This window comes from Corvus brachyrhynchos, unplaced genomic scaffold (genome assembly GCF_000691975.1).
Source record: "Corvus brachyrhynchos isolate BGI_N302 unplaced genomic scaffold, ASM69197v1 scaffold115, whole genome shotgun sequence".
Classification (NCBI taxonomy): Eukaryota; Metazoa; Chordata; class Aves; order Passeriformes; family Corvidae; genus Corvus; species Corvus brachyrhynchos.
This window is the reverse complement of record NW_008239553.1, coordinates 9,378,962-9,406,433: the sequence shown is the minus strand read 5'-3', so window position 1 is coordinate 9,406,433 and position 27,472 is coordinate 9,378,962. Positions and strand designations below refer to the sequence as shown.

At 40.1% G+C, this 27,472-nt stretch overlaps 1 protein-coding gene across 3 annotated transcripts; it reads left to right on the top strand.

Annotated features, from left to right (window-relative positions):
• Positions 1–27,472, top strand: PLA2G4F (phospholipase A2 group IVF). 3 transcript variants are annotated; one of them, XM_017742257.1, is made up of 20 exons: positions 3–2,744; positions 7,053–7,125; positions 8,430–8,566; positions 9,860–9,988; positions 11,430–11,470; positions 12,056–12,098; positions 13,270–13,336; positions 13,625–13,794; positions 15,627–15,740; positions 16,250–16,287; positions 17,218–17,353; positions 18,061–18,197; positions 19,175–19,434; positions 19,941–20,027; positions 21,214–21,351; positions 21,817–21,924; positions 22,817–23,011; positions 23,346–23,512; positions 24,566–24,752; positions 25,977–27,472. In XM_017742257.1, the coding sequence occupies exons 1-20, from the start codon at positions 2,634–2,636 to the stop codon at positions 26,204–26,206; spliced, it is 2,568 nt and encodes an 855-aa protein (XP_017597746.1). In that variant the 5' UTR covers positions 3–2,633; the 3' UTR covers positions 26,207–27,472. The 3 variants fall into 3 exon arrangements, with proteins under 3 accessions (XP_017597747.1, XP_017597746.1, XP_017597748.1); XM_017742258.1 differs by lacking the exon at positions 25,977–27,472 and having other exon boundaries at positions 1–2,744; positions 23,336–23,512; positions 24,566–24,653; XM_017742259.1 differs by lacking the exons at positions 3–2,744; positions 7,053–7,125; positions 8,430–8,566; positions 9,860–9,988 and adding an exon at positions 10,465–10,633.

Sequence of the window (27,472 nt, the reverse complement as noted above, 5' to 3'; positions counted from 1 at the left end):
TGCCTTTGTTGGATTTCAGACAGTTCTTCCCTGCCCATCTCTCCAACCTGTCGAGGTCCTTCTGAAGGGCAACACAGCCCTCTGAAATCTCAGCCACTCCGCCCAGCTTGGTGTCATCAGCAAACTTGCTGAGGAGGCCTCTGCCCCTTCATCCAAGTCACTGATGAGTAAATTGAACAACTAAGTATATTGGTATTTCTGGAGAAAACTCAAAAAAAAACCAAACCCAAATCAAATCCTATCCTTGATTACATCCATTCAAATTTTCATCTCTTCTAGTTACATACTGCATTTCAGCTCTCCTCTTAGTGCTGCTAATGGGACAAAAAGGGGTCCCTTGTCATATCTGCACACATTTTAAATAATACATAGTATAGTTGATGATGGCATTTCATGCTTTCTGACAAAAACACCAAACCGCACTGTAGATACACATCTACCTTGACCCCTGTGGGCATGCTAATACAAGCAGAAGTAGAATTACCCGGTGGGAGGCTTTCTTCATCTTTTGGTACCATTTTGCTTGCTTGTTTTCTTAGTCTGCTGGGAGATAACAAAACCAAGTAGTTTTTCTTTGGGTATTAAGTTTGCTGACAACAGTGTCTGTAGATGGCTAAAACTGCACAAAAACACCGCTCATGGGTGATCTGTTGTTGACTGAAACAATTCGTAAGCATATGTTCTAAAAAGCTTTCAGTTTTTCTTGAGAAATTTGAGAGAAATTCTGTAAACATGAGATCCCTGTGCTGAGTGAGATTTCATTGGAAGAGGAGAGAGCGTTAGAAGGCCGGTAAGCTTAATTTATATGCAATTGGGCACTCAAGACAAAACAGAGGCTTAATACACTGCCTGTAACAAACTAGAATAAATGTGATTTCTCCATGCTCTCACTGTACTGTGAGGCCACCTAGATTTTCCTTGTAATTTATAGTCAAACTGTGTTAGATTAAATGTAAAAAAAAGAACACTTCTGGTTCTGCATTTTTTTGGAAGATAAATAAAGCCTAACATGATAGTCATAGTGTGGTTTGGGTTGAAAAGAACCCTGAAGATATTCTGGATTTAAGCCCCCTGCGATGGGCAGGGATGCCACCCACTGCATCAGGTTCTCAGGGCCCCAACCTGGCATTGATCACTTCTAGAGATGAGGCTTCCACAACTGTTCTAGGCAGCCTGTTCTGGTGCCTCACCATGCCCTAAGTAAAGAATTTTTTCCTGACAGCTAATCTAAGTCTACTCTCTTTAAAACCATCCCCCCTTGTCCTATCACTATCCGCTAGTGTAAAAAGTCACTCTCCCTCTTTAAAAGCCCACTTTAGTGGAAGGCTGCTGTGAGGTTTCCCTGGAGGCGTCTCTTACCCAGCGTGAACAGTCCCAGCTCCCTTAGCCTTTCTTCATAGGAGGCGTGCTGCAGTCCTTCACTTTTAGTGTAGTGGTAAGTAGAAAAGCAAAGAAATTGCTTTTTCAGCCCAGTGGTCTGCTGCACCATTTAGTAGGACACGAGAGCTTCATGGCAGTGGGTGGCTGTTTCACAATGGCATTATGTTTGCATTTTGTCCATGTTGACTCTTCGTTTTGTGAATTCACCACCTAGTGCTGACTTGTTTGTGTTTGAAATGTCCAAGCTTATACTTTTATTAATTTTCTTAAATTCTAGTCTGGTGACTGACACTAATGACAGGAAATGATTAAGGAATGGGACCTTGCTGAGAATGTGTCACATTCTCATGTTTGCATGGAGCTAATGACATGCTGCATTACTGGCTTTCATACATTTTCTGCCACTTTAATTGTTGTAACACTAAAGTTTGGTACTTGGTCTGCAATTTCAGTTCATAAATTTTGGCTCTTTGATAAAAGGCTCCAGCAGGACAACTGTCAGCAGCTGCTAATAAGCTAATCACTTCTAGTAAACTATTTCCTTCACTACTTAATTATTTTTTAAGGCATGATAGACCCCTAAAAAAATCTGTTCTGTCTCTTGTACAATATTTTGAGAACCTTTGGTGGAAAAATCAAGACTGTACTACATGTAAACGAGGAAAAATGGGAGACTTATGCAGGCCACTCATAGAGAGAGGGGAGATACAGTGGGGAATTCATATTCCCTGAGGCATCTTGTGGCAGACCAAACTGTGGTGTTGCTGCTGTGGCCTCCCTGAAACTCTGAACAGCTGCAGTCAGTGACAAATTTGATTTTACTTCAAGCCAGATTCTTTCTATTTAAAAATATTGGTAGATTGTGCTGAAGCTCTGGAAAGGGTTTAAAATGGCCATAGTTGTACATCAGGTTGCTGGAACTCTCCAAGAAAATCTGGACTGGGGATTTTGATGTCACGGCTGGATCACAAAGCACTGCTTCCTCCTGCCCAGGGCTTCCCAGTTTGGCGCTGCTTCGCTGCCCTTATCTTGTAGCAATATTGGAAAAACCTGCCAGCGAGGTTTTGAGCTGGCTTGTTTGGCAAGTGTGGGCCACACCTCCGCTCCTCACAGCTGGAGCGCAGCCCAGTCCTGCGCAAAACTTCAGATGAGCCTGTGGCAAACAGCGCTTCGCAGCCGGGCGTCCCGGGACTCTCCTTGTTCTCCGGGTTTCCCTGTCAGATTTTCTGCAGAGACGGCAGGACGTTTCTCCCATGTTCCATGAGGTGCTGCGGGGCCCATTTCCACCCCGAGTGCTGCCTTTCCTGGCGGCGGTGCTTTTCCAAAGGAAGGAGAGGAAAGAGACTGGGTTCTATCATTGGCGGGTAAGGCAATTCGCGGTGCTGTCTTTGAGATGCCATTCCTTAGCTGATGTGCTCGGGAGTGCCTTCCTGTTGCTGCACGTGGGGAAAACCAGTCCTGCATTGCGCAGGAATGAAAATATTTATTGTTATCCGGACTTTTCCCTTAATGATAATGTTAATAGAGATTTCAGGCTTTTATGAAATTTAGGGTCTGCGTGAGGAAATCCAGAGCCAGTCTGTGTTTCGTTAGGTTTTGGGGAGCAGAATGACGCTAATGCCAAGTACTTTTTTGGGGGGAGAGAACAGAATACTGCACTTTCCATCAGTAGAGACAAAATCATGCTTATGTGTTTTCTTGCAAAATATCCTTGATTACAGTTGCCTTCTTTTCTCTTTTCTATCTTGTCCTACAGAGATTAATGATCTCAAGTAGACAAAGACTAATGATGGCTTCAGCTCCCATTCATAATGCAGTGCAACCACAACAGATAAAGTGGTTTTGACGTGTTTGTCCCTGGAGTGAAACCGTTTCATTGTATAAGATGATTGGGCCAATAACCTCAATTTTGTCTTAAGCTAAATGTTTGTGAAGGAGCCTTTGGCTGGAGATTCGATCTATAAGCTGATCACCCTTGTTGTGTCCTATCATGCTAACCCCTCAATATAATACTTAAAACAGAGGTGACCATTAGTTGTCACAAGACAACTTGCTGGTTGTATACCTTTCTGCACTTCTGCTTGCTGTGTGATAAAAATTATCTTTTTCACTTTTTAATATTATTGTTTAGTACTTGGGAGATCAGGTTAGAAGAGACTCGTGCTAGCCTCCATTAACCTGTAAACCACTGGATATATTTTTCCTCAAGTGCTCACTATTTAAATAAATAATTAACTTATAAAAATTTTGCTGGCTGTAGGGAGAGATTTTTGTATTGACTAACTGATAGTAATTGAGCAAGGGGTGGGGCAGCAGATCAGCCTTTTGGCTTTGTAGGTGAATTTAACATGATCAGATCTCTAGTTTTCTACAGTTTAGCCTCAGTTTTGCTTCTAAAGGCAGATGACAATAAACTGAGAGTGAGCCTGGTGTTTGCCACTGCTGTTGTGTTACTTAGCTGCTGGCACTGCTCATCTCCTGGCTAACTGTAAATCCTGCCTGCTAGAAGACTATGGTTCTTAGGCTTCTTTCATGATTGCAGATGCATACTCCTGAGGGAGGAGGGACAGTGTAAGGGGTGCCTAGGAAAGTCAGGGGTTTTCTTTGGGGTTTAAAGACAAACTTGTGATGCTTTGGCCACAAGGATGGGCAGCAGTGTTTCTTTGGGAGCAGGAACAAGATGGGGAGAAAGTGCTCCACTGGTAAAATGGACATTTCTTTGAACTACCTGATTTTCCCAGTAGCTGTGAACACGAAATATGTCTTAGAAGTTATGTTTTTATTTGCTTTGACAACTTTTTTGTAATGAGTCTGGCAGGCCTATGGTGAGTCCTCTGCATGCACTGAGAGCTGTGGAGTGGATCCCAGCGCTTACATGCCACTGTATAAAGGCAGGTATCCTGGACTATATGAAAGTAAAGACTACTTGGTCCTGTAGCTGGAAAGAGTTGTTTTACCGTCGCTTCCTGCTGCATCAGCATCTTCAGTTTAGATGAAAGGTACAGACAGCTGTTTGCTAAATTAAGTATGTGAAAATTCAGCCTTGTCACCCTCATTTTAGAATTTAAAGGGGGCTTTTCTTTTTTTGCTTTAGATGCACTCCTGAGCTCTGGAAAAGCAGTGATTCTGAAAAATAATTAAAATGCAAGGCAGAAGTTAGTTGCTTGCATCAGTCACATACATTGGTGTGCTGTCTTGTATGCTGGTACAGGCAGAGCTGTCATCATTATTCCTTGCCCACTTCCCATACACATTTCTTGCCTGCCTTTTCCCTGATCATTCAGATAGAGCATATCTGATACTCCCATGCTTCATTACTCTGCAGGCTCACCTGGCAACATGCTGTGACCTTGCTGTGCCTTTGCTGAAAGTGCAAACGGTGTAAGAGAAGGTTCTGGCATAACCGATTGCACAGGCTTGGGAGCACAGTGGAATTTCTGTGGAGTTATATGCCCTTAAATTATGATCTGGGTGTGGAAAATGTATCCTCATCTGTGTAATGACTGGCTGCAAATCAAAGGTGTTAGAGACATTTGGAAAGGACTTTTTTTTTTTTGAGCATGTAAGTACATTTTTGACAGATGGTGTGCAATAAAAGAGGGATAGGCTATCTTCATGGTGCTCTGTGCTCCCTCTGCTGATAGTGTCTGATTTCCAGGTGATAGCAAGGCTATGTGAGTGAGGATTGCTTTCACAGCCATGGGGGTGTGATTAAATAGCTTCATGTCTCAACAAATTGAAGAGTTGCAGCAACTTTAGGAAGCTGGTGAGAATAACATACGCAATCTTGAATTTCTCTCTGTAATCCATTCACTCTGTAATCCACTTGATGAAGTGGAAAGGTGGTTAGCCTTTGCCTGAGAAACTAGTGTCAGGGATCAAATAAAAGAAAGGTGATTAGGAAAGGTTTAAAGAGGAAAAACTAGCATCTGAAGGGTGGAACTCATGGTGAAATTCGATGTGAAGGCATGTCTTGTTCACAGAAATAAAGGAATGAGCATCTTCAATATGTCAATTCTGCAAGTAAGTGGCCCTTAAGATTAGTAATAACTGGATTTTATTTGCACAAATTTAATTGGTATCTGCGTGTGAGTTATCTTAGGTGACTCATGTAGTTTTTGCTCTTTGCTTGTTGGTCAGGGTGAATGGTGCTTGCTTAATACAAAAATGTTCAGTATACTATGTATGCCTTGGTTTTATCGTGTTGTTCAAAGCCTGTTTTGCAAAAGCTGGCAAGTATCTCCAAGAGATGAAAAATAAGGAAAACTCACCAAGGATGTGACTGCTTAAGAAACATAGTATAATTGCATTTATCAGGTAAGGAATATTCAAGAAGAGTTTAAAAATTCAGGATTCACTGGTTTCTGTGAGATCCCAGTTAGTGATATACAGTGCCTACATTTTTTATATAATATTTCAAGAATAATAGAATTAAATAATGGTTTGGGTTGGACGGGACCTCGGACGTCATTTGGTTCCAACCCCCTTGTCACGGGCAGGGACACCTTCCACTAGACCAGGTTTCTCAGAGCTCCATCCAGCCTGGCCTTGAACACTTCCAGGAATGGGACATTCACAGCTTCTCTGGGCAACCTCTTCCAGTGCCTCATTTTTCAATCTGCAGTATTTTGTTGTAAGTGAAGATCTGTTGAATTTAATTGTAAGTGAATACTTAGCGTATCTAAAATTAAATTTTGGTCTCAAGCCAGCCATGTTGAAATTATGAATGTGAAGTAATGACCATTCGTGCAAAGCATTTTGAAAATGTGATTTAAGAATAGGAAAAGTTCTTAACTGGCCAGGATTGTGTCATAACTGATGAAGATGAGGCAGAATCCCATTCTGTTCCTGAGCCTTATACAATTACGTCTGTGCAGTCTCTGTACTAAATCACCTCAAGCTGTTCTCTTTTGCCCCCTGCCCTCCCCCCACTTCTCCTTCATGATATTCTAGGATCCAGTCAGACTTTTTTTTCCACTTCAAGTCCTGGCATGTAGATACTAATACTACTTTCCAAAAATAATCTCCCAGAAGCTTTCAGGAGTAAGGATTACATTTTTATCTATGCTGGTAAAGTGACATGCATATTTAGAGTGCTGATACCAGTAACAGTCCAGAATGAAAATGGATTTAAGTTTTGTCGTTTCTTACTCAAACTGCCATAAAGTGTTTTGGCAAGAAACTGTTTTGTTTTGGGTTTTTTTTCTCATTGTAAACAGCGTATACCTTCTATGACTTCAGACCCTGCTGTTAAGAATCTTGCCATGTCTGCTTTTACTCAAGCATTACTGTGCCCTTGGCCAGTACTCTTAAACTAGCTGTCGTGAATGTATTTGAGCAACTTTCGCTCACCAAGAATATACTAACAAAGCAATTAAAAACTGATCTATAATTAGAGGAATTCCTAAATAAGGACCTTGTTTTCTGAAGTCCATGAGGAGTTACTGTAATACATCCCTCATTGCATTGCTGAAAGGGAATTGAGTTTCCTTCTAGGCTCCTTTAGTTGTCCTCCAGGACACTGAAAGTGTCACATGTGTTCCCAAATTGATTCATTAATATCTTATTTTGGGCTGGCTGGTTCTGATCCGTTTCTCTGGTCTAATACTAGTGTAGTTGCAGAACAGGCATTGCAGTTGAGCTAAATGCTGAGCTTGTTTCTCTCTTTTCAGTGGGAAAAGCACCCTTCCTACAACCTAACAGTAAAAGTCCTCCGAGCCAGAAACATCAAGGGTACAGATGTGTGTAAGTATTTACTCAAGGTATTATGAGAACATGTTGGTTCCTCGATGCATACCTCTAGCACAGAGAGCATTGCGGGAAGCCTCTTCCCTATGCACATTGCACTGCCTTTATGTCTCAACAAAAGCTTCTCATGTAAAGCATTATATCTATAACATAAAGAATATATTATATTATATTATTTTATATATATTTTACAACTTTATGTGAGGCCAGTCTGCAGATTAAGCAGTTGCAGAACAAAATCAAGTAAGTCCTGGTAGTGTTTTGCTTCCCTGCTCCTTTACCTGTTCTACTGTGGCCCATTCTGTATCCCTTTCTCTGGATTCAGCCTTCTGGTTATGGCAAGTTTCACCCTGACTCTTGCTGAACAGTCTTCCTGAACCTGGAAGTAGAAATCTTTAATTCCAGCTTTCAAATGTTTATTTTCTCAGTTGTAGCAGTGCTTTATTTCATGTACCTGCTATTTGTTTGCCATTGCAGACTCCAAAGGAAGTAGGTGGTTGACTGATCAACTTTCTATCTCCTCCTGGTTTTGATAGTATGGTATATATTCCCTTCCAGTTACACACCTGTGTAAAGATCTCAGGGCTGTCTGAGGCATTTGGATCTTTGAAAGTCATTTATATTAAATTACTTCAGATTAAATCGAGTAAGGTAGTCTGCCTTAAGTTTATATCTGGCATCCAATATCAAACTACTTGGAATGCCAAATAGCTGTTCAGGGAGCAGAAAACCCTCCTGAGAGGCTGAGGGCCAGAATTATGCTGTGAAGGGTTCTTTTCTATGTCCTGTCTGTTCAGCTGGAGTGAAGAATGGTCCCCATACTTGCTTTGTTGAAGGGGCCCTAAATGGAAGAAAGAAGGACTCTGGGACAACCATTTATTTTCAGGGAATGGAAACAGTCAGCCCGGCTCCTGGCCAGAATAAACCAAGGGTATAGGAGTGGTGGATGTTGTCAAGTTGGACTTTAGTAGGCTTAGGCTCCTTCAGTGGTGCCCAGTGATAGGACAAGAAGCAATAGGCCTGGTATCAGCAGTGATCTTTTTTTTTAAAGTTGATCTTCCTCATTTTAAATAGTATCCTTTTTTATTAAGGGCTTTATGACTTGGATGAACCAGAAAAAAGAAATATAGGCACCTAATACTCAATTTGCTTCTGTTTAAAGACATTTACTTCATTATTTTGCTTTAGAAGTCCAGCCTTAAATTTGCACTTTTTTATGATGCAATGAGATCTAGAAAATGAGGGAATGAGTATGTTTGAATGAAGTTTTTCTGGTGCCTGTCTCTCACTCTCTGCTCTAGTGTCCAAGGCAGACTGCTATGTGGAACTAAAGCTGCCCACTGCATCTCCCAGAGTCTCCCGAACTCAGGTTGTTGACAACTCTGAGAACCCAGAATGGAATGAAACTTTCCAGTATAGGATCCATAGTGCTGTCAAGGTAAGGGCACTTTGTGGAGCCGGCTGGACTACTTGTGTTTTTGTACTGGCTTCCTTTTGATACTTCATTCAAAACCAAGGCTTCTTTATTACCCTCAAAACTAGTGTTGCTTGTAAGGTGTCAGTTGTCTTCAGTGTACAAAAAGCTGTACTGTGCATGTCCAGTGATACAAACTGCTGTGGTTAACTGCACTCTCATGTAAATTGCAGCTGGAATTTTCCATAAATGTCCTTGTGATGCAACTCAGGAAAGGGAAGTTATGGCACTACCTGGTGGAGTTCAAGGAAATTCCTTGATTAAGCAAGTTTCTATTTCATGTTTGCTGCTTCTTTCACAGGAGCTAATTTTCTACTCACTGCCACTTTGTTCATTCAGTCAAGTTTTGCCATCAGTTCCTATGATTGAGAAAACCGAATTCAAACTCTTGGATAGAGACTGTACAGCTACTATCTGTGTAGGACCTAATACAGTATTTTTAATGATTGTCATCATTCATTCTAAAAGTAGACACTAATGGTAGGGGGGAGGAAACTGTACTTTAAGAGATCAGTTTTAGTGGGGCACTATGGCTTTGAATAACATCCCAGGCTTTGGAATAAGGTGTCTATTAACAAGAAAATATCCCCCTCACTGGAGTACACTTGGTGTACTCCAGTACCATTTGTCACCATTTTGGTTGGTGACAAATGTGGAATGGTAGCTGACTTGACTGGTAAGAAAATTGAAAGCTAAACATCAGAGTGTGGGATCGTTTTCTTTCCCTCCAGGCTCATGAGACCTCAGCCTGGTTACTGCTGGAGACTGCCAGCACAATTCTAAGTTCAGTCTTGTCTCCTTGAGAACTAGTTGCTGCAAGACTCTTTATTTGGGTGCCATATGCTCTCATTGTGTATATTTCAGTTTCTCTTGAATTTACCAGCTCTGAGACAGTGCTGAGCAGGAAGCAATTGGTCCCTATAACATCCTGGACTGAGTCATCCTGAAAGAGTGGAAATTGCTATTGCTTCCTCAGGCGAATCTGTGAGTGGAGCTTGTGGAGAATACTGCCACGTGTTCAGCTGGGGCCTCCCTCTAGCTGGGAAGCTGAGAAAATACGTTGGCTAAATGGTGTCAACTACGAGCATTTTTTGCTTAACTATGCTGTAAGCCCTGCTGACAGTACTTGATTTTCCTCAGGACTGGGAAAGGGAAGCGTGTTGATTAATGCACAAACTGTCTATTGTATATAGCTACCCAGGTTTGTCAGTGTTTCTGCCCCTTCCTCTTAGGCTTCTTGTTTCTGTTTGCTTTTAGAACATTCTGGAGCTGACCCTCTATGATAAGGATGTCCTTGTGAGTGATGAGCTCACCTCTATCGTCTTTGACGTGGGGGGTATGAAGCTGGGTCAGCCCCTGCTGCGTACCTTCAGGTTGAACCCCGAGGTGAGTCCCTGGCTCAGCTGGGAGTGGCTGCAGCTCATCACTGCACAAATCTGGCAGTGCCTGCTGTTTGATTTACCTGTGTTGGAGAAGACAGAAGGGAAAAATGAATCAACGACTGATGACAGCACATATTGTTTTACTGTCAATTGAGGTGTTTCCAAGTTCTTTAGTAACTTTGTGTGTGTTTTCCACAGTCTTTGGGATGCTCCAGCTAAATAAAATTTGGGATTACTGCTGTCTTTCAGAAATGTTAAAACATCTTTAAATGGGATTAGTTTTTCATGAGACTTAGAGGAACATAAGCTGGTTTTAAAATGAAAGGCATTTGCAGTCCATAATCATTGTGGGTACTGCCTTATTAGTTTGTCATCATCAGTTTGCAAAAACCAAGTTTATTGCTGCAAAGGTTACCACTATATCTAATAAGTCAAAAGCCTGAGAGAAGCTTTTTTCGTCTGGATTATGTTTAGTACATTTAACCTCTGCTTCATGTGGATGACACTGGTGTGTATCAGCTGCTCTCAAGCCTGTGCACCTGTTTATGGACTTAGAAGACAGCCTGTTTTACATGGGTAAAGCCACATCACCAGACCGATCTATTTTGTAATGCCACAAACACAGTGCTACAATAGGTCTGGGTTAAAGGTGAGCTAATGATGTGTTTTCTTGAGAAACTGGGGTTGAGCACTGTTGGTGTGGTCAGAAGCAGACTAACTGGGGTGCAGTTCACAGGGAGGTGTTGGGCAGTGCTACAGGCACTCTAAATGATCTATGATCATGGAAAGAGGCTTAGTAACTCCCTTGTTCCCACTAACTCTGTCCATTTGCTGAATGCTTAAGTCATCTTGATCTGTAGTTAAGGGAGTGAAAATTTCAACTTCAATGAAGAAAATAACCCACATTGGCTTCTACTTTGTTATTTTAAAAGCTGTGTTAGGTCTGATATCAAATATTTGCTGTATGCTATGGGAGGAGAAAAGACTTTGGCTGGAACAAAGTCTGTAGAGGACAAAGACAGCAAGGAGCTAAGAGTGCAAGCTGCTGAAATAGGAAATGGGAGGAAGCCCAAAGCTTCACGCAGAAGCTGTTTGCAGAGATGGTGCTGCAGTGGTTCTTGAGCCAGAGGAGGATTTTTTCTCTCATTAGCAGAGTAATGGATCTGAGAGCAAACTCTCACTTCTGTGTGCTTGTGTCTTCAAATATAGGTGTGTCTGGTCATATAGGACGTGTCCAGAGGGAGAGGGGTGTTTAAATAACAAAAACAAAAGGCTAAATTTAACCATTTCAAATTTTAGCTGGAGCTTTTATAAAAGGGACAAACCCAGTTATTTTAACAGGAAGTTACTATAACTATGTAACAGGAGAAAAGCTTAATCTCTTGGAAAAATGTCTCATATATTCAGGATCGAGGGTCACCAATGTCCGACTTTTATTTTCAAAGGCTAATGAAGAGCTGGATGTAGAGTTTTACTTGGAGAAATGGTGAGTCTTACCTGAAGAGCTGAATGAACTTGTGCTCTGCAGATATGTTGTCAGTTGCATTTTCTGTGCAGGGACAGCCCATAAAAAGGCTAATGCTTTATAGTTCTCTGTGGTGTTTGAGTTGATTCACTAATGGCTGACCAAAAGTATCCTTAATGCTCCAGATGCCAAAATTTTTGGGGTACCAAAAAAGAAATAAAATTTTGCTGGACTTCATGGGAAGTAAGTGAACACTTTATGGATTAGTTATTCAGGAGGGGAAAGTTTTCAGTTGACCTTGCAAAATACACAAATGAATACTTTATCAATCTGATAGTCTATCTAAGTTCAGTTTTTCTCTAGGTTATCAAAATAACTGAGATAGGAAGATCTTACAGCACATGCTTATATTTGCAGATCAATTTTTTTCTTCAGTTTTTCCCAGCCCCCATTATTTTGTGAAGGGAAATATACTTGGTGATTGTCTGGATCTCCCACACTGAGGACCTTTTCACCCCACTGCTTATTCAGCCAATTAGTCTGTGAAGTAGGATGAAGCAAAATTATAACCAGTCATCACTTACAATAAATCTCTTGCTTTCACAGCTCAGATGCCCCTACAGAGGTACTGACCAACGGAGTCCTTGTGGTGAGTACATGGAAGCCAGAATCATGTGTGTTGTGATTTACTCCTGAAGATAAGTTTTTGGTAGCAAGAGGAAAAGGACAATCCTGCTTCCAAATAGCTCGTATTCTCTCCAGGATCTGCCTCTCTGTTTTTTAAAATTTGTTGGTATAAAAATCTTCCTTCGTTTTTAAACTTGATACCAACTTACAGAAAGGTGGAGGGTTTTTTTTTTGAGGTTTTTGTTTGTTTGTTTGTTTTTTCCCAGTAAGGCTGCTATAAAAATTGTAAAAAATGTCTTTAGGAGACAAGTGAGTCTTGAAGATTGTACTGTGTTTTCTAGCTTAGACCCTGGCCAGGCAGAGTCCCTCTTCTTGTTTTAACACATATTATTTCTAAGCTTTTATCAATGCCATTATTAAGTAGGGGATTACTCCCTGTTCTTTTCTATTAATCAGTCTAAGAAAATCAGTGTGTTATACATTAAAAATACAGGTGTTATGGCCTCTTTTCTCCCTTGAAAGAAAAGGGACTGGAGTAATGTTTTTTTGTAAGAAGAAAAGGATAATGGTTGAAATGTAGAGTTTCAACTTTTTTTTCTCCTGAAAAATTGGTGGCCTTTAACAACACAGTTCTGAAAACTATTTCATAGGAAGGAAGCTTTTGTGTTCCAATTTCCCTTAGCAAATCAGTCTTATATTCAAGCAGTGGAGTAGTTTCTTATCTTTTAGGGGAATTGTGGCCCATTAAATATCTCATCTACTGTCCTAGAGGGTAAGCTGATGGCTCAATGGTGTAAGAGACTAAATTTCATGAGGACATAGACAAGGTGGGACAGAAATTTATGAAGTACTTCCTTGGATCTGAACAGATTCTGAATAGGAACTCATGCATACATTAAAAATTAAAAAGCCAGAAAAACCCCAGGTGGTAACTTGTAACTATGAAGTACTGCCTGTATAAAAAAACCCCAGTACCTGAACAGAAAGTATGGTTTTTATTTTGGAACAAGAGCAAATAATCCTGTCCTACTGAAACAAAACTCGGTCTTTATTTGAAATAACAAAACAATGCTTAATGTTTTTTTGAACAGCTTGCAGCTGTAAACCTACAACTAATATAGCAGATGAATTAAATTTCAACAAAGAAGTGAACTAAAAATTGTATAACCAGAGCTGGTTTCTTTTTTTCACAGGTTCATCCTTGCTTGACACTGCAAGGCACTGTCAACAAAGAGGAAAACACAAAAGAGAAACAGCAAGGTAGGGCTGCTTGGAGAGTTTAAGTCAGCACTACTCTTCAACATGTTTGTTCCTTGAGAGAGAGGGGAGACTTGATTATCTGTCTATACAGTGCATTTTAACTTACTGACTGCAATATTGACTTTTAAAGTAATTTTGCTTTTACTTTTCAATAATTAATAATATTGGGTATTTTCTACTGGGTACCACACAATAAAGTTTTTGCTTGTGTTTTCATAGTCTCAGCTACACTTAATAAGTATGTGATTTTCAAAAAATGGCTCCTAAACATCTTTTTGTAATGTGCAGGATGCTGTGAGGTCAAGGTGTCTGTCCCAGGGGCATATCAAAAGCAGTTGTCTATTCCTTGGACACCAGACAATGAGAAGGATTATGGAACCTCCTTTGTCTTTCATGTGGATAAAGAAATGTGTCCAGAACTGCAAGTGGAGCTGGAGCAAACCATATCTGTCCTACAGGTAAGCATCCATGCTGATTCCACAAAGTTTACAGAGAGATAAGTTTTTCTCTCTCATTGTTTTTTACACGCTACTATTTTTCGTTTGTTTGTTTTAAAAATGTCAGACTGTGCATTGGATCTTTGACATTGTGTAAGGAGGTGAAATTACCTTAAGAGTATGCCCTCCCCAAAATTTTAACACCTGTTCAAACTCAGGGATTAAAAAAATCTGACTCTGCACATGCTTGCTACATGAAGACAACTTTCATCTTTTTAGACACTCTAGAGGAAGTCTTTTCTATTAGAAACTTGTAGATCAGTTGCCACTTGCAGAGGTTTATTTAGCTTTGTCTGTTTCTTAGCAGTTTCTCCAGGTACCCGTGTAGTGACTGAATATTCATTCTCCAAAAATGAGAGCAAGGAAACTCTTTATTCTATGACATTTTTTATCCCCACAACAGTTGGGTAACATGATTGCACATGGTGATCTTGACTACTCTAGAGGGAACTGTGGAGAAGAGGACACAAAGAAGGATATGGAAGAATAGCTTTGCCAGGGGGTTCATTAGGCAGCAAAATGCTCTGCCCCTCATTTCACTGTTCATGTCGATCCAGTGATTTCAGTTGCTCCTCATACAATCTTCTTCACTGAGAGTCTTTTCTTCCTTTGTGAAATTCCTGAAGCTTAATCTGAGTACTGTTTGACAGAAGCTTTGAATTTTTAGGCAGCAAAAGAGAGAGACCTGGACTTGAGTGGTGAAAAACTCAGAGCCAGGCAAGCAAAAACACTGTAGAAGTCAACCATGGGGATTGCCCCATGTGGTGAACCTCAGCCAAACCACCCTGGTAACTAGGAGAACATACTCCTTCAACAGGTGGCATAGAGCACAGAAGTCTTCAGTCTGACCTTTTCTCTCTTATCAGATGTAGGAGAGTGCCAAGAACGTGGTAATGTTGCTTGCCCTGCACCTAAATGCATGTTATGCAAGTTAGGAGGAGGAGAGTGAGCTTAGAGGGACATTGGACTCAGGACAGCAGTTATTGGTCTGAAGACACTGGTGGGTAGTTCCTGGTTTGACTTCAGTTTGTGGTGTGAGAAGGGTGACAGCCCATTTTTTCTCTAAGGTGCAGTGTCCTCCCGAGGACTGAGCCCTGTGTTTTGTATGGGGGCTCCACCACATCTGGAGGCTCTGTAGGCTTGAGTGTGACCCTCTGATAGGAGGGCTTTTCAGTATGCCTCTTTACATTTAGGAGTCTGCACACAGCTCTATATTAAGAGATCTTGCCACTTGCTACATGACAGAAAACTCAGATATTTCCTGGCAAACTTTAATTTGCTCTGCTTTTGAAGATTTTTTAAAATTACATGCTACCACATGTCCCTGAGGAGATATCTTATTTCCTATTTTGTGGTGTTTTTTATGTATGTCTAATAATGTTGCCTTTTTTGGTATCTTTCCCAAATCTTGCTTTGAAGACGGAACACAAGTTTGTTTGTGAGTTTTCTGATGCTTGCCAGAACACAACTATTCGTGGGGGAAATTTTGTACTTGAAGGTTTTTTGGTTGTGACAGACAGGTATATTAAAAAAACCCAATAACAACAAACAAATAAAACCCCCCTAAAACTAAACCAACCCAAACAACAAAAACAACAAAGAAACTGTTTGAATGGAAGAAATACCCCTGCAAAGACCTGTCAAGCAGAAAGCAGGATGCCCTTGAAAAGCCTTGGACTTTTCATAAAGATTTAGCTATAGTGATATTAAGAATTGCTTGCTGTTTTGACACATGGAAGTCATAACTTTCACTTTTTTCTGTGAATCTCAAATAAGATTTTGTTTTTTGTTAGGATGGCATGAACCCTGATATTGAAAAGCATACTACGGTTCTGGGACTGGGGACTGTACCAGTTAATTCCCTTCCTATTGGAGAAAAAGTTGATAGAATCGTTCCTTTGGGAGAGGTAATGTCAATATTTTGCTCTTGCTTTAACATGCATGAGATAACCTTTTCCTCCATTGCCTTTAGGTGTCTGGAAAGTTAGGCAACGTGTGATTCTCAGGAGTGCTGTTTTCTTGGATGTGTAGAATGAAGTAATGAGATTACCCAGTGAATTTCTTCCAAATATGTTTTCATGGTTGGGTCTTGCAAAACAAAGTATAAAGTTCATCACTTGCCAAAGCAAAAAGCCTTTTCAGGGTGTGAAAGAAAAATATCAGAGGAGGGAAAAAGCAGGACACTTATAGAAGAAATAATTTTCACACTGCTCTCTGAGTATATTTTTGCTTTCTGCGGAGACCAGTAAAAATGTCTGAAATAGGTGCAAGGGAAAGGTGTTCCAGAGACGTAGTTTTGTGGGTGAGGTGCTGTTCTGGATAGTAAATGGTGACTCTGTTGATGTCATAACCTCCATTTTGTAGTTCCACCTGTGTAATTGCTATCAATTGCAAGATGTGTTCTCTCTTTTCACAGGGAAAAAGTTTGGATATGAGTTTGAAAATTGAAGAGAGGTGAGTGGGAACCCCAAAGTCCTTTGAAAATCAGGGAAGGCCTTTATTCTCATAGTAAAGGAACTGAGTGACTCTCCTTGCTGTTCTGGGAAGGTCTGTTCACTCCATTGATCTCTTGGGATAGATTAAAGAAAAATATCTTTGATTATTTTTCTTCTGAAGGCTGTGACTCTTCACTCTGCAGATACTGTCTAATGGACTGGTGTCAATCCTGCTGAGATCTGTACAAATTTTGTGTTCCTAATACTTAAATGTAAAATAGCTGTTGGTGTAAATATTAAGTAGTTTTGTCAGGCACAGATATTTCCCAGAATATGTGCAGTGGTGTACTGACAGATAGGAAAGGACATCTCTGTGTGTGAAGAGCTTGAACTACAAAATAGATAAAGGGTGCAAGAAAGGAGTAAAAAGGAAAAATTACGGAAAACCAAGCAGTTGGCTTGTAAGTTGATAGGGTCATTTGGTATCCAGTCATCAACTGAAGATCCTACTCCTGTTTTGCAAACTCGTAAGAAGTTAATTGGTATTCAGTTGCTGCCTTCTGCCTCTTGAGTTCAGAAACTTCTGTTTTAAAATGCTCTGCCCCTCATTTCACTGTTCATGTCGATCCAGTGATTTCAGTTGCTCCTCATACAATCTTCTTCACTGAGAGTCTTTTCTTCCTTTGTGAAATTCCTGAAGCTTAATCTGAGTACTGTTTGACAGAAGCTTTGAATTTAAACATTAAAGGAGAAATACAATGTGGAGAATTTTAATTTTTAATTCCAAAAGCTGTTGTACAAAATAACTGGTGTATACACTAAAATTTCACCTGAGAGTTTGATCCAATTCAGATCAGCACCTAGACTGTGTGTTCATAAAAATTGCTTTTCCATGCTGATTACAAATCCTCCAAAATTTCAAGGTGTTTTTTCTTAACTTCTATTTCAGCACTTGGGATCTTGATATACGTCTGGGTTTTGATCTCTGTAAGGAGGAGAGAGAATTTTTGGACAAAAGGAAGAAAGTAGTTTCTGAGGCACTGAGGAAGACTCTTGGCTTAAAAGAATCCCCTCCAAAAGATGAGGTATTGGGCACAGTGCTGTGGTGAGATTGGTAACATCCTTTACGCTTGGCTGATAATTAGGCAGTGCAGGAATCCTTGCCTGTAACCAACAGAAAACATGGTTTTCATTCACTATAATGTGAGATACATCCCTGGTACATTTCAGTTCTGGAATCTCAAATGTTGTTATATTTCTTAAATTTTGAGGGGGATATGTGTGTTGTGGAACACAAAATGTTAAGATTTCAGAACGTATGTACTTTACTTGAACTCTTGTATCTTGGGCTTGGAATTGTGATGGGAAAGTCTGTTTCAGAATGTTTAAAATGAAACCCACACCACAGGAATAGATTCTTAATTGCTTATTTGAGGATACTTGTATCTCCATAGCCTGGTATCTTGCTTGGTGATATTTGGCTGCTGTTTTAAGAATAATTGCCTCTTATATGTGTATTGTATGAAAGTAAATGTGTGATAATATACATAACAATTTCAGTAAGCCACTGTCCCTAAGATGACCCCTCTATGCTTTATAGTAAGCAATATATTTCAATTACGAAATAGAGAAAGAAGTTCAGCTTGAAATCAAGCCTGAAATTGAAATGTAAACAAAAGTAGAGATTTTTATCTCGATTTTTTTATTCAAATGAGGCTGAAATTGGATTTGTTCTGTAATTTATTGGCAATCAGAAATCTGTGGTTGTGACTCCTGAGTTTGGTGTCTGCAGGTTCCCGTCATAGCGGTACTGGGGTCTGGAGGTGGGATGAGAGCACTGACATCGTTCTATGGCAGCCTAGCTGGGCTGCAGCAGCTGGGCCTTCTGGATGCTGCTATATACCTGTGTGGGATTTCTGGCTCTACTTGGTAAGCTACATGCAGTGTTGATTCAGAAACTTAGAGGTGATCCTGAGCAGTCTAAGAGATTCGTGTCCAACCCATACAGCTACTGGCTAAATTTATGAATCTGCTGCTTGTGCAAGTCTGACAATTGAATATTGGCACGTATTACACGAATGAAACTTCTGTGTATTACTTCAGAGCACTAAAAGAGCCTTCCTCATTCTCCTACTCTTGCTGAGAAGATAACTGAGGTGGTGCAAGTCACTGGAAGCATGTCCATGCAGGCCTCTATGGCCTCACCTTCCAAAATGGTGTAAGTGGCTGAAGAGAGGCATAGCACTGTCTTGCCCTTTGGTGGACTGGAGCAATGTGCTGAAATATTAGATGTGGCTAGAATGTTTCAGCCGCTCGGTTCTTGGAGTTTGTGATGAAGTCATCCCTTGTTTTTGTGAAAAAATTTCATAGAGGAGTTGTGCAACCTGACAGTGTAATCCTTCCTTCCAGAGCTTTGTTTGTTAAATTAACCCCTCTGTGCCTAATTCTTCCACCCCTTTTGATTCAGAGACCCTTCCAAAGAAATGTAGGCATCTGTTTGTATGGATAGTCAATGGTCCAAACTAGCTTCTCCTTCAATCAGACCTGTGTTCTGATGAAGGCTATGACCTCTACTGCTGCATGCTGCACCCTTGCCATCAGCCAGCCTATCATGGTTGTTATGTTCTGGAGTTAACATATGTTTATGAACTGGTTCATGGGTGCTACCATAGCTGGCATGGCTTCCTGGAACATCCTTGGAAGGGAGGTTAGCAATCAGGATGAAGATGTCCTGTAGGTGTCAGGGTTTTCAGCACATTTTAGAGTTCAGAGATCCTTTATTTATGAATTCTTTACTCTTCTTTTAGCTAGACTTCTCAAGTGCTGCAGCAGTAATTATAACTAGCTAAAATTATTGTTTACGCAAGGGTCTTTATTACTGATGACACTAATAAAAGCATTTTCAGGTGTTTATCGACATTGTATCAAGACCCTGACTGGTCACAGAAAGACCTTCAAGATGCAATCAGAAGAGCTCAGAGTACTGTGTCCAGCAGCAAAGCAGGGGCATTTTCCCCAGAACGACTGAAATACTATTTTAAGGAGCTGAATGCAATGGAGATCAGTGGACGGAAGGTTTCCTTTACAGATTTGTGGGGCCTTATTGTGGAATATTTCCTACAACAGAAGGTAAAAGAGTTCATGTTTCAATGTTTACTGCTGCTGCTCTTTCAAGTGGGAATCTACCCACACAGGTGTTTAGAGTCAAGAAACCAAATACTCTCCACCTTTGCAAGCTGTTTTGGTACAAGCAGTGCTGTGGAGTAAACATAGTATCTTCTTCAGTAAAGAATTTTTAATTCATGTGGATCAGTGTTACAGAAAAATGCAGAGTTTATTTGGAAAGATTCTTATTAAATTAATAGCTTTTGTACTGGGCAAGTTAAACCTGACAGAATGATGTTGGTTTTGCAGAATGAAGTTACTGTGCAGTATTTTCTATGTAATTAAGATTGGAAATTAGAGGGGTAACTAGTTTCTTAATAACATTAGACATTCTAAATATGCATCTGCAGAAATATTTTGGACAAATCTAAGCATATGCCTGGACAGTGGAGGGGAAAAGGGACTTTGAATTAGTAGTGTTGTTAATCAGAAATGCTAAGCAACAGCTCCCAATTGTCAAAGTATGGGTACAGAGCTTACTTAAGTGTGCTCCTCCTTCTTTGCTTGAGGAAGCAGGGAAATGGGCTCAGAACCCTTATCCTATCTATGCAGCTGTCAATGTGAGACCTAATATGAGCGGTGGTGACTTTGCAGGTATGGACATGGAAATTTGTCTTTGTTTGCTAAAGTCCATAAATTTCTTTCATCTATCCAGTTCCTTGGGTAGTGAGCAGATGATAACAGGAGATACAGCTCAAGCAGCAGTTGGTACTGCAAGAGGCAGTAGGATACTGATTGGCAGAGTATTATCATTCTGATAGCAAATGTCTTCACTGTGGCTAAAATGGAGAAATGAGATTCAGAACTGTTGGCCACTCCATGTTTTTCTAGAAACTGCCTGAAATTTTCAGGAGCTGAGAAGATTCCTGTATTACATGTGTCTCTGTCTGAATCAAGGAATTAGAGTCCTTGGTGGTAAGGAAACCACTTTCTTCTCTAGTCTCAGACATAATATTTGTGTAGGATTTGTGTAAAGTGATAGATTGGCCACCTTGTAGTATGCATCATCAAAATTTTATGTTTTAGTGGCCTGAGTTCTTACTGTAAAAATATGAAGACCAGTCCTTCATTGAAACTTTAAACATGATGCAACAAGCGGGGATAGATGAGTGAGACAGGAACACAAATGCTTGTGTCCATCTGTGTACCAGTATGGGATTTGTTTGTTTGTTTTATTCTGGAGGAGTGTGTGTGTATGGCAGTGAATTCAATTTGATCCAACCTGCCAGAGTTCAAGAAGCATTTGGATAATGCTAGCAGACACATGCTGTGTTTTGTCAGGTTGATCTGTGTAGGCCCAGGAGTTGGACTGGATGACCCTTCTTTTTCAGCTCTCTGTGGAAATCTTTCAAGCATGAGGGGACACTTTGATAAGCAGACAATGAAGTCTGACACAGTGGGTCAATGGAGTTTTCAAGTCAGTACTGTAGGAGTTTCTGGGAGATGGTAGGTAGTGCAAAGAAAAGCTGAGAAAAATAATGTAGCTTCCACTTTGGATGGAAAAGGGAGCCATCAAAATGGTTTAAAGTAAAAGTAAAATAGGCAGGTTATTTCTGTAGTAACAAAGTCAAGATGGAGCAAGATGGATTAAAGCCTTCATGAGAGTTTTTGTTAATCGTATGTACATAGAGGCTAGAGAAGAGGGGCAGGGAAATCCATAGTGATTGTGAAAAGTGGAAGGAGAGTTGCTTCTGTCTCCCTTGTGCGAACAGATATCAGGTAAATATTTTCACTCATGTTTTCTCTGAGATGAGTAAATATCCTGTTGGCTTGTTCTTAGAATGGTGTGAGTTCACTCCCTATGAAGTTGGATTCCGCAAATATGGAGCTTTTGTTCGAACAGAGGATTTTGACAGTGAGTTCTTCATGGGACGGCTTGTCCAGAAACATCCAGAGCCCAGGATTTGTTTTCTACAAGGTATGATCTTACGGTAATGATTAAATTATCATTTAAGGAGATGGAAAGGAACTTTGCTGCTTTGGGGACTTATGAACGCAAGTCCATGTCTTTTTTCCCTTCCAAAAGAACTCGAAGAAGTGAAATATGTCAAATCTTTCTCCAGAGCTTTAGGTGTTGGTTCATAGTGTTACAGTCTGATGTCCCAAGTCTGCAAGATGACTCTATTATAGCTGCCTGTCTGCTGTCGGTCTTCCTGTTCTCTTGCTGTATTTTCTATGCTTTTCTCTTGGAAAAATTTCTGCATTATATTGTAACATCATAATTTGTCATGTGATTAATGCCAAGATTTTAACTCAAACTGTTAGAATAGTAGTGATCAAATGGCAGCCCTCTCCCATGGAAAATGGCAGCTGAATTATAGGCCTTTTGGTTACACCATGAAAAATATTTTGAGTGTTAAATTCTTCCACATTTCCCCTGCAGGAATGTGGGGCAGTGCCTTTGCTGCAAGCTTGGATGATATCTGCCTGAAGGTGGTTGGTATAGGACTGAGCTTTCTAGATTCTTTCAAAGATGTTATCAAAGTTGTAGGTAAGAACATCCATGAAAATAGTTGGATTTTTCAAAAGATTGCTGATTTTGTAATGATCACAAATAATATGATGCAAAAATGTGCTGTATGTAGTTTTCAAGATTAGCACAAAGGGTGGATTGGGACACGTCTCTTTTACTGTGTGTTATTCCCTTTGATCACACTTATAGTGAAGAAAGAAACTATGTTTCTTTAGTACACTTGTCTTCCTTCTTTTAAAAAGAATTTGTATCTGACTTCGTCTATAAATTTGGGCTGTTCTGGGAGCTGTCTTAAACACATTGAAGTGCAGGCATCGTAATCCTGAGGAGGAATAGAAGCTGGATTGCTAAGCAGGAGGTGGAAAAAGAGGCTTTCAGTTTCCCCTTGCTTTTTGTAATATTGGATAAGATGGTTGTATGTTTATGAATTGATCTCCATTTGTTTGTTGCAGTGAAAAGGAAGAGATTAGAGGCTGAGACTTGTTCATGTGCGTAGTTACGGCCTTACTGTAAATAGTGGAAGAAGAGATTTTTTTTCCCCTCTGCCTTTCCAGCCCTCGTTCCCCCACCACACCCCACCCTTTTTGGTTTTGTGTAATATAAATGCTATTGTGTGTGGTTGACTGATGTCTTATGTGACAGAAGTGGTTGTCACTTGGTAGCAAGTGTTTCTTTGTGTGGGTTTGAAATTAATATGGGCAATGCATCATGAGTAATGCTCGTCCTGTTAAATAGGGCTGCTAAATCTCCCAGCTATGGAATATGCAGCTCATTTAAATTTCATTACAATACCCTTATTAGAGGACAAATTCAGCCTTAGGACAACTGTCTAAATATTGTAGAAAGATCTGATTGAAATGTTGGAGATGGCATTTTGTGTATGTTCTGCATCCTTGTGTGACTTCTGCAGATGACTGCCGAAGATTGCATTTCCGAGACCCAGCACGACTGAAGACTCGCTTGGTTATACCTGGGGGCCCCTTGCTACAAATTTTTCAGGATTTCTTCAAGTCCCGGGTCACATGTGGAGAGACCTTCAACTTCATGAAGGGATTGTATCTTCATAAAGATTATGTTAACATCAAGAAATTCGTGACTTGGAGAGGTAAATGAGTCTATACGTATCTGACTATCACAAAATATTAACACACTATGTAATATCCCAATGTCATGGAACATAAGGGAGCTTGACTTAGTTCTGCTGAAGCCAGGGAATATATCCCTTCCTACACCATAGCAAAGAACTTAGATGCACTGTATTTGTTCTGTCATTTAAGGCAAGATCATCATCAGGCTTTCCAGGTCTGTCTCAGATGAAGGGGCATGTTGGAGTGTCTTTTTTCTTCTTATACCACTAATAGGAGCTTTGTTTATTTCTTCTACAAAGACATGTGTAATGAATCAATATAGTTACTTGTGTACCTTGGAGTGTCTTACAGGTACTCACCTGGATGCATTTCCCAACCAGCTGACTCCCATGGAAGAGAGCTTGTATTTAGTGGATGGTGGCTTTTCTATCAACTCTCCCTTTCCTTTGGTACTTCAGCCAGAGAGGGATGTGGATGTTATCTTGTCATTCAATTTTTCCTGGGAAGCTCCATTTGAGGTGAGAGATGTAGCTCAGCATTATGACTGAACATAAAAGCACAGAATCATGTTCACAATGGCAGCAGATCAGTTGAAGTTGAATACAGACACTAATGGACAAATGAATGAAAATAAATCCTTGTCTTTCATGGAATCACAGAATGGTTTGGGTTGGAAAGGACATAAGGACCATCTCATTCCAACTCTCCTGCCATGGGCAGGGACGCCTTCCACTGGACCAGTTTGCTTAAAGCCCTTTCCACCCTGGCCTTGAACACTTCCAGGGATGGGGAGTCCACAACTTCTCTGGGCAACCTGTTCCAGTGCCTCACCACCTCACAGTGAAGAATTTCTTCCTAATATCTAAACTAAACCTACCCTCCTTCAGCTTAAGTATATTTCCCCCTTGTCCTATCACTACATGCCCTTGTGAAAAGTCACTCTCCAGCTCTTGTAAGCCTCTCTTAGTACTGGAAGGCATTGTAAGGTCTCCTTTCTGCCTTCTCTTCTCCAGGCTGAACAGCCCCACCTCTCTTGGCCTGTCTTCCTATGAAAAGACATTTCAAATGTTACTTTGCTATGCTTTTTCCTGTGAAGGTCATGAGAAAATAGAAAGTTGACAACTGTAAGAAGATTCAAGAATTTTCAGAAGCCTAAACAGATTGCTAAATAAAATAAGAGGATTTGTTTGGCCCATAAGATCATTGTTACATTGTTACTGATATATACTTCTAAAGAAAGAGTGGCTATTGGTGATTTTCTTCATGCAAACAAGTTATATTCTGTATATACAAGTGTTCATTTTTAAGTGCAAAAATGTCAAGGTGAGTAGGTTTAGAGTAGGAAAGGATAAAAAATTTCAGCTGCAGTCTGTTGATGTTTGTTGCAGTTCTGCTCTTCATTCTTCTTTATTACCACCCAGAGAAATTGTTTCTGCTGATTCGAAGCTGAGTTTCTGTCTTTTTTTTCTTTTTTTTTTTTTGAAAGTCTTTTTCCCTTTGAGGATTGTAGTTAGATGATCTTAGAAATGTTGCTGGTGTTCTACTGCAATTATCTTTTTTCCTGATAAAAGGTTTTAGAGCTGACTCAGAAATACTGTGAGGAGCAGGAAATTCCTTTTCCGAAAATCAAATTTAGTGAGGAAGATGAAAAGGAGCCAAAAGAGTATTACATGTTTGTGGATGATGATAATCCAAGGGCTCCTATTGTACTGCATTTCCCACTGGTGAATGACACCTTCCAGAAGTACAAAGCCCCAGGTAAGAAGGCTGCATTTTAAAGCATTCTTCTAACAATTGTGTGTGCTGATGGAAAATTCAGTGAGGTCCTCTTTTCATTCTTCTTAATATTACTCTGTAATTATTAAGTTTTTATTTACATTTAAGGCAGAATCAGTTTCCACTAGTTTTCTGAAGCACAGGATGAGAGAAGAGGCTCACAAACCTGGCCCCTCCTCCCCACCCCCTGCTATCCAAAGTCTGGAAGAATCAGAATTAGTCTAAATTTTGGTTCTTTCTGAACCTTTCTGCCCTGATACCTGATTCTGTTACTTCTGATTACTCTGAATATATGGGAAAAGACTATTAATCAAATAAGAAGATAATTTGTTTTTTGAATATGAATAAACCACTAAGCAGTGACGTGTTGGGGACCAATATGTGTCAGATCATGTAACTCAGTGTTAAGTGGCCTGTGCCCTTGTAGTATGAGATAACTGATAAATGATCCTTGCTTCATTTAATGTGATTAAAATAGACTTTAAGACCCTCCTCAGTCTATCAAGCAACAGGGAGACCTTTAAGAAGACACAGGCAAAAATCAATGTCCTTTTTCTTCCGTGTGGGGAGGAAACAGCATCCTGAGCAAAACCTTTGTAATAGGTAGAAAAGGACATGCAGGACTGGTGGAGGGGGATGTGAGGCATGCTGTTAATGTTATCTGTGTTAATACTGTAGTGATTGCCTGGCCCTGGCTGCATTTCCTCATTGACAATAAAGTGTTTCAGTGAGCTAGGCTTGAATGTGACTCAAGACTGCTATTTCTATAGCAGCAACAAGCAAAAGTGTTTGTAGTAAACTACTTTAATGTTGATCTTTCGAGACTGGTATTTAAGTGGCAGGGTGCTGCTAAGATCAGTTGAACTCAAGGTGTGACTTTATTTCAGTGTAGAATAGCACTTCCAAGAAGAATTGAGCTTTATATTTCCTATTTTGAGCATAATAATTGCAGATGAACTAAATAATTTATCACAACGAAAATGTATTTTAGTACTGTATTTTGGTGGAAATGGAAAGGGTGATAATATCTTGACTTCAGCCTGAAAATATTTTGGAAGGAGCTGAAATATCTGAGGAGGAGCTTTGGAGGAAAAGTTAAGTTTCAACAGAATTATCTGTGATATCCTCCTAGCAGAATTCAACTAAAATCATTCTACCACAGCAGAAGGTTTTTGTGATTTTTTTTTTCTTTCTTTCTTGCTGCAGGAGTTGAACGTGAGTCAGAAGAAGAGAAATCCTTTGGTGACTTCATCATTGAGTCAAAAGATTCCCCTTACCATACACTAAATTTCACCTTTGAGCCTTATGATTTCAGCAGATTAGTGGAAGTGAATCGCTACAACATTCTGAACAACAAGGACACTCTCCTCAAAACCCTAAACTTGGCTCTGCAAAGGAGGAAGTTGAAGAAAGTCATCAATAAGACAAATGCATGAGCAGTTTCTAGGGTTGAGGATCCAGAGAGGCAGCAGTGTACAAAAGCCGTGAGATTCAAGACAGAACACTGAAAGTGAGTAGCTGGAAACTGTCCTCTTGGAGAGGGAGTAGCACACCTGCTGACACTGAAAACTCCTTCCAGCTTATGTGCTCTGATGAAAACTCAAGGGATGTACAGTACTACATGGATGTTGCTTCCTCATGTGGGGAAGAGTGAGGAATTACCTAGCTCAGTATCTCAAGTGACAGTGGCTGATTCCAGATGATTTGGGAGATCTATTCAAACTGCTCAAGCATCTGGAGAATAATCTTCCAGACTTCACTGAGTGATGCACTTCTTTTTGTCGGAGGTCTGTTGGTGTTCAAGGAAACAGATTCCTTCTGTACTTTTATCTCTTGCTTTTGAACCTCACGAACCTTTATGATTCACATAATCTTATACAGAACTCCACAGATAAAAATTACACACTGAGAGAGAAAATGTCTCCTTTTGCTTTCAAGTTGCTACTGGCTGATGCCCATATACTTTCAGGACTGAACAGTCATTACCTGCTTTCCATTTTGCCATTCACGGTTTCAGTTTCCTTCCTACCCTTCTCAAGGATTTTAGTGGCTTTTAGTCTCCCAGAAATTCAATACTGAGTAGCTTATTTTGGTAAACAATTTGGTTTTGAATCAATAAATAAATAAAAATAAATGGTTTTTATATTTGACAATAGAAACACATTGTGGGATTTTGTTACTACTTCCTACAGTTTGATCATCATGAGATGATGAAAATGCCATAAGTTGCATCTTCGTCTTTCTGTGTAAGAGGAAGGAAGGCTCCTTTGGAGGGTTTGAGTTAGATATTTTTTCCTTACACTTCAGCTTGTAATTCACCCAGACCTTTGCTGAAGGAATTTTTGTGTCTATGTAATTTAGAAACGTCAACAGTCAAGGTAGACACACCTTATGAATGTGAATTAATAAAGTCATGTCAGATGCTGCTGTGCTGTGGGATGGGATTCACCTTACCTTGCATAAAGCCCACAGGAAAGTACTGAATTATGCAGTTGGAAAATACGTAATGCAGAACAGTGGCAAGCAAGCACTGTTACTGTTACTTTTATGGCTTTTACATCGAGCTGAATGTACCGATTCTGTATTTAAAACTGAGGACAGGAGGCTTGCCTTATGAAATGATGTAAGGGCTTATAGACTGGTATGATTCTTTATACATTTTTTTATGTGTTCCTCTTTTAATAAATATTAGTTTTGCTCAC

Coding starts and splice junctions, on each gene's coding strand:
- PLA2G4F (XM_017742257.1), top strand. CDS start 2,634: ATGTTCCATGAGGTGCTGCGGGGCCCATTTCCACCCCGAGTGCTGCCT. Junction 15,741..16,249: donor GAATCGTTCCTTTGGGAGAG/GTAATGTCAATA, acceptor CTCTTTTCACAG/GGAAAAAGTTTGGATATGAG. Junction 17,354..18,060: donor AATCCCCTCCAAAAGATGAG/GTATTGGGCACA, acceptor TGGTGTCTGCAG/GTTCCCGTCATAGCGGTACT.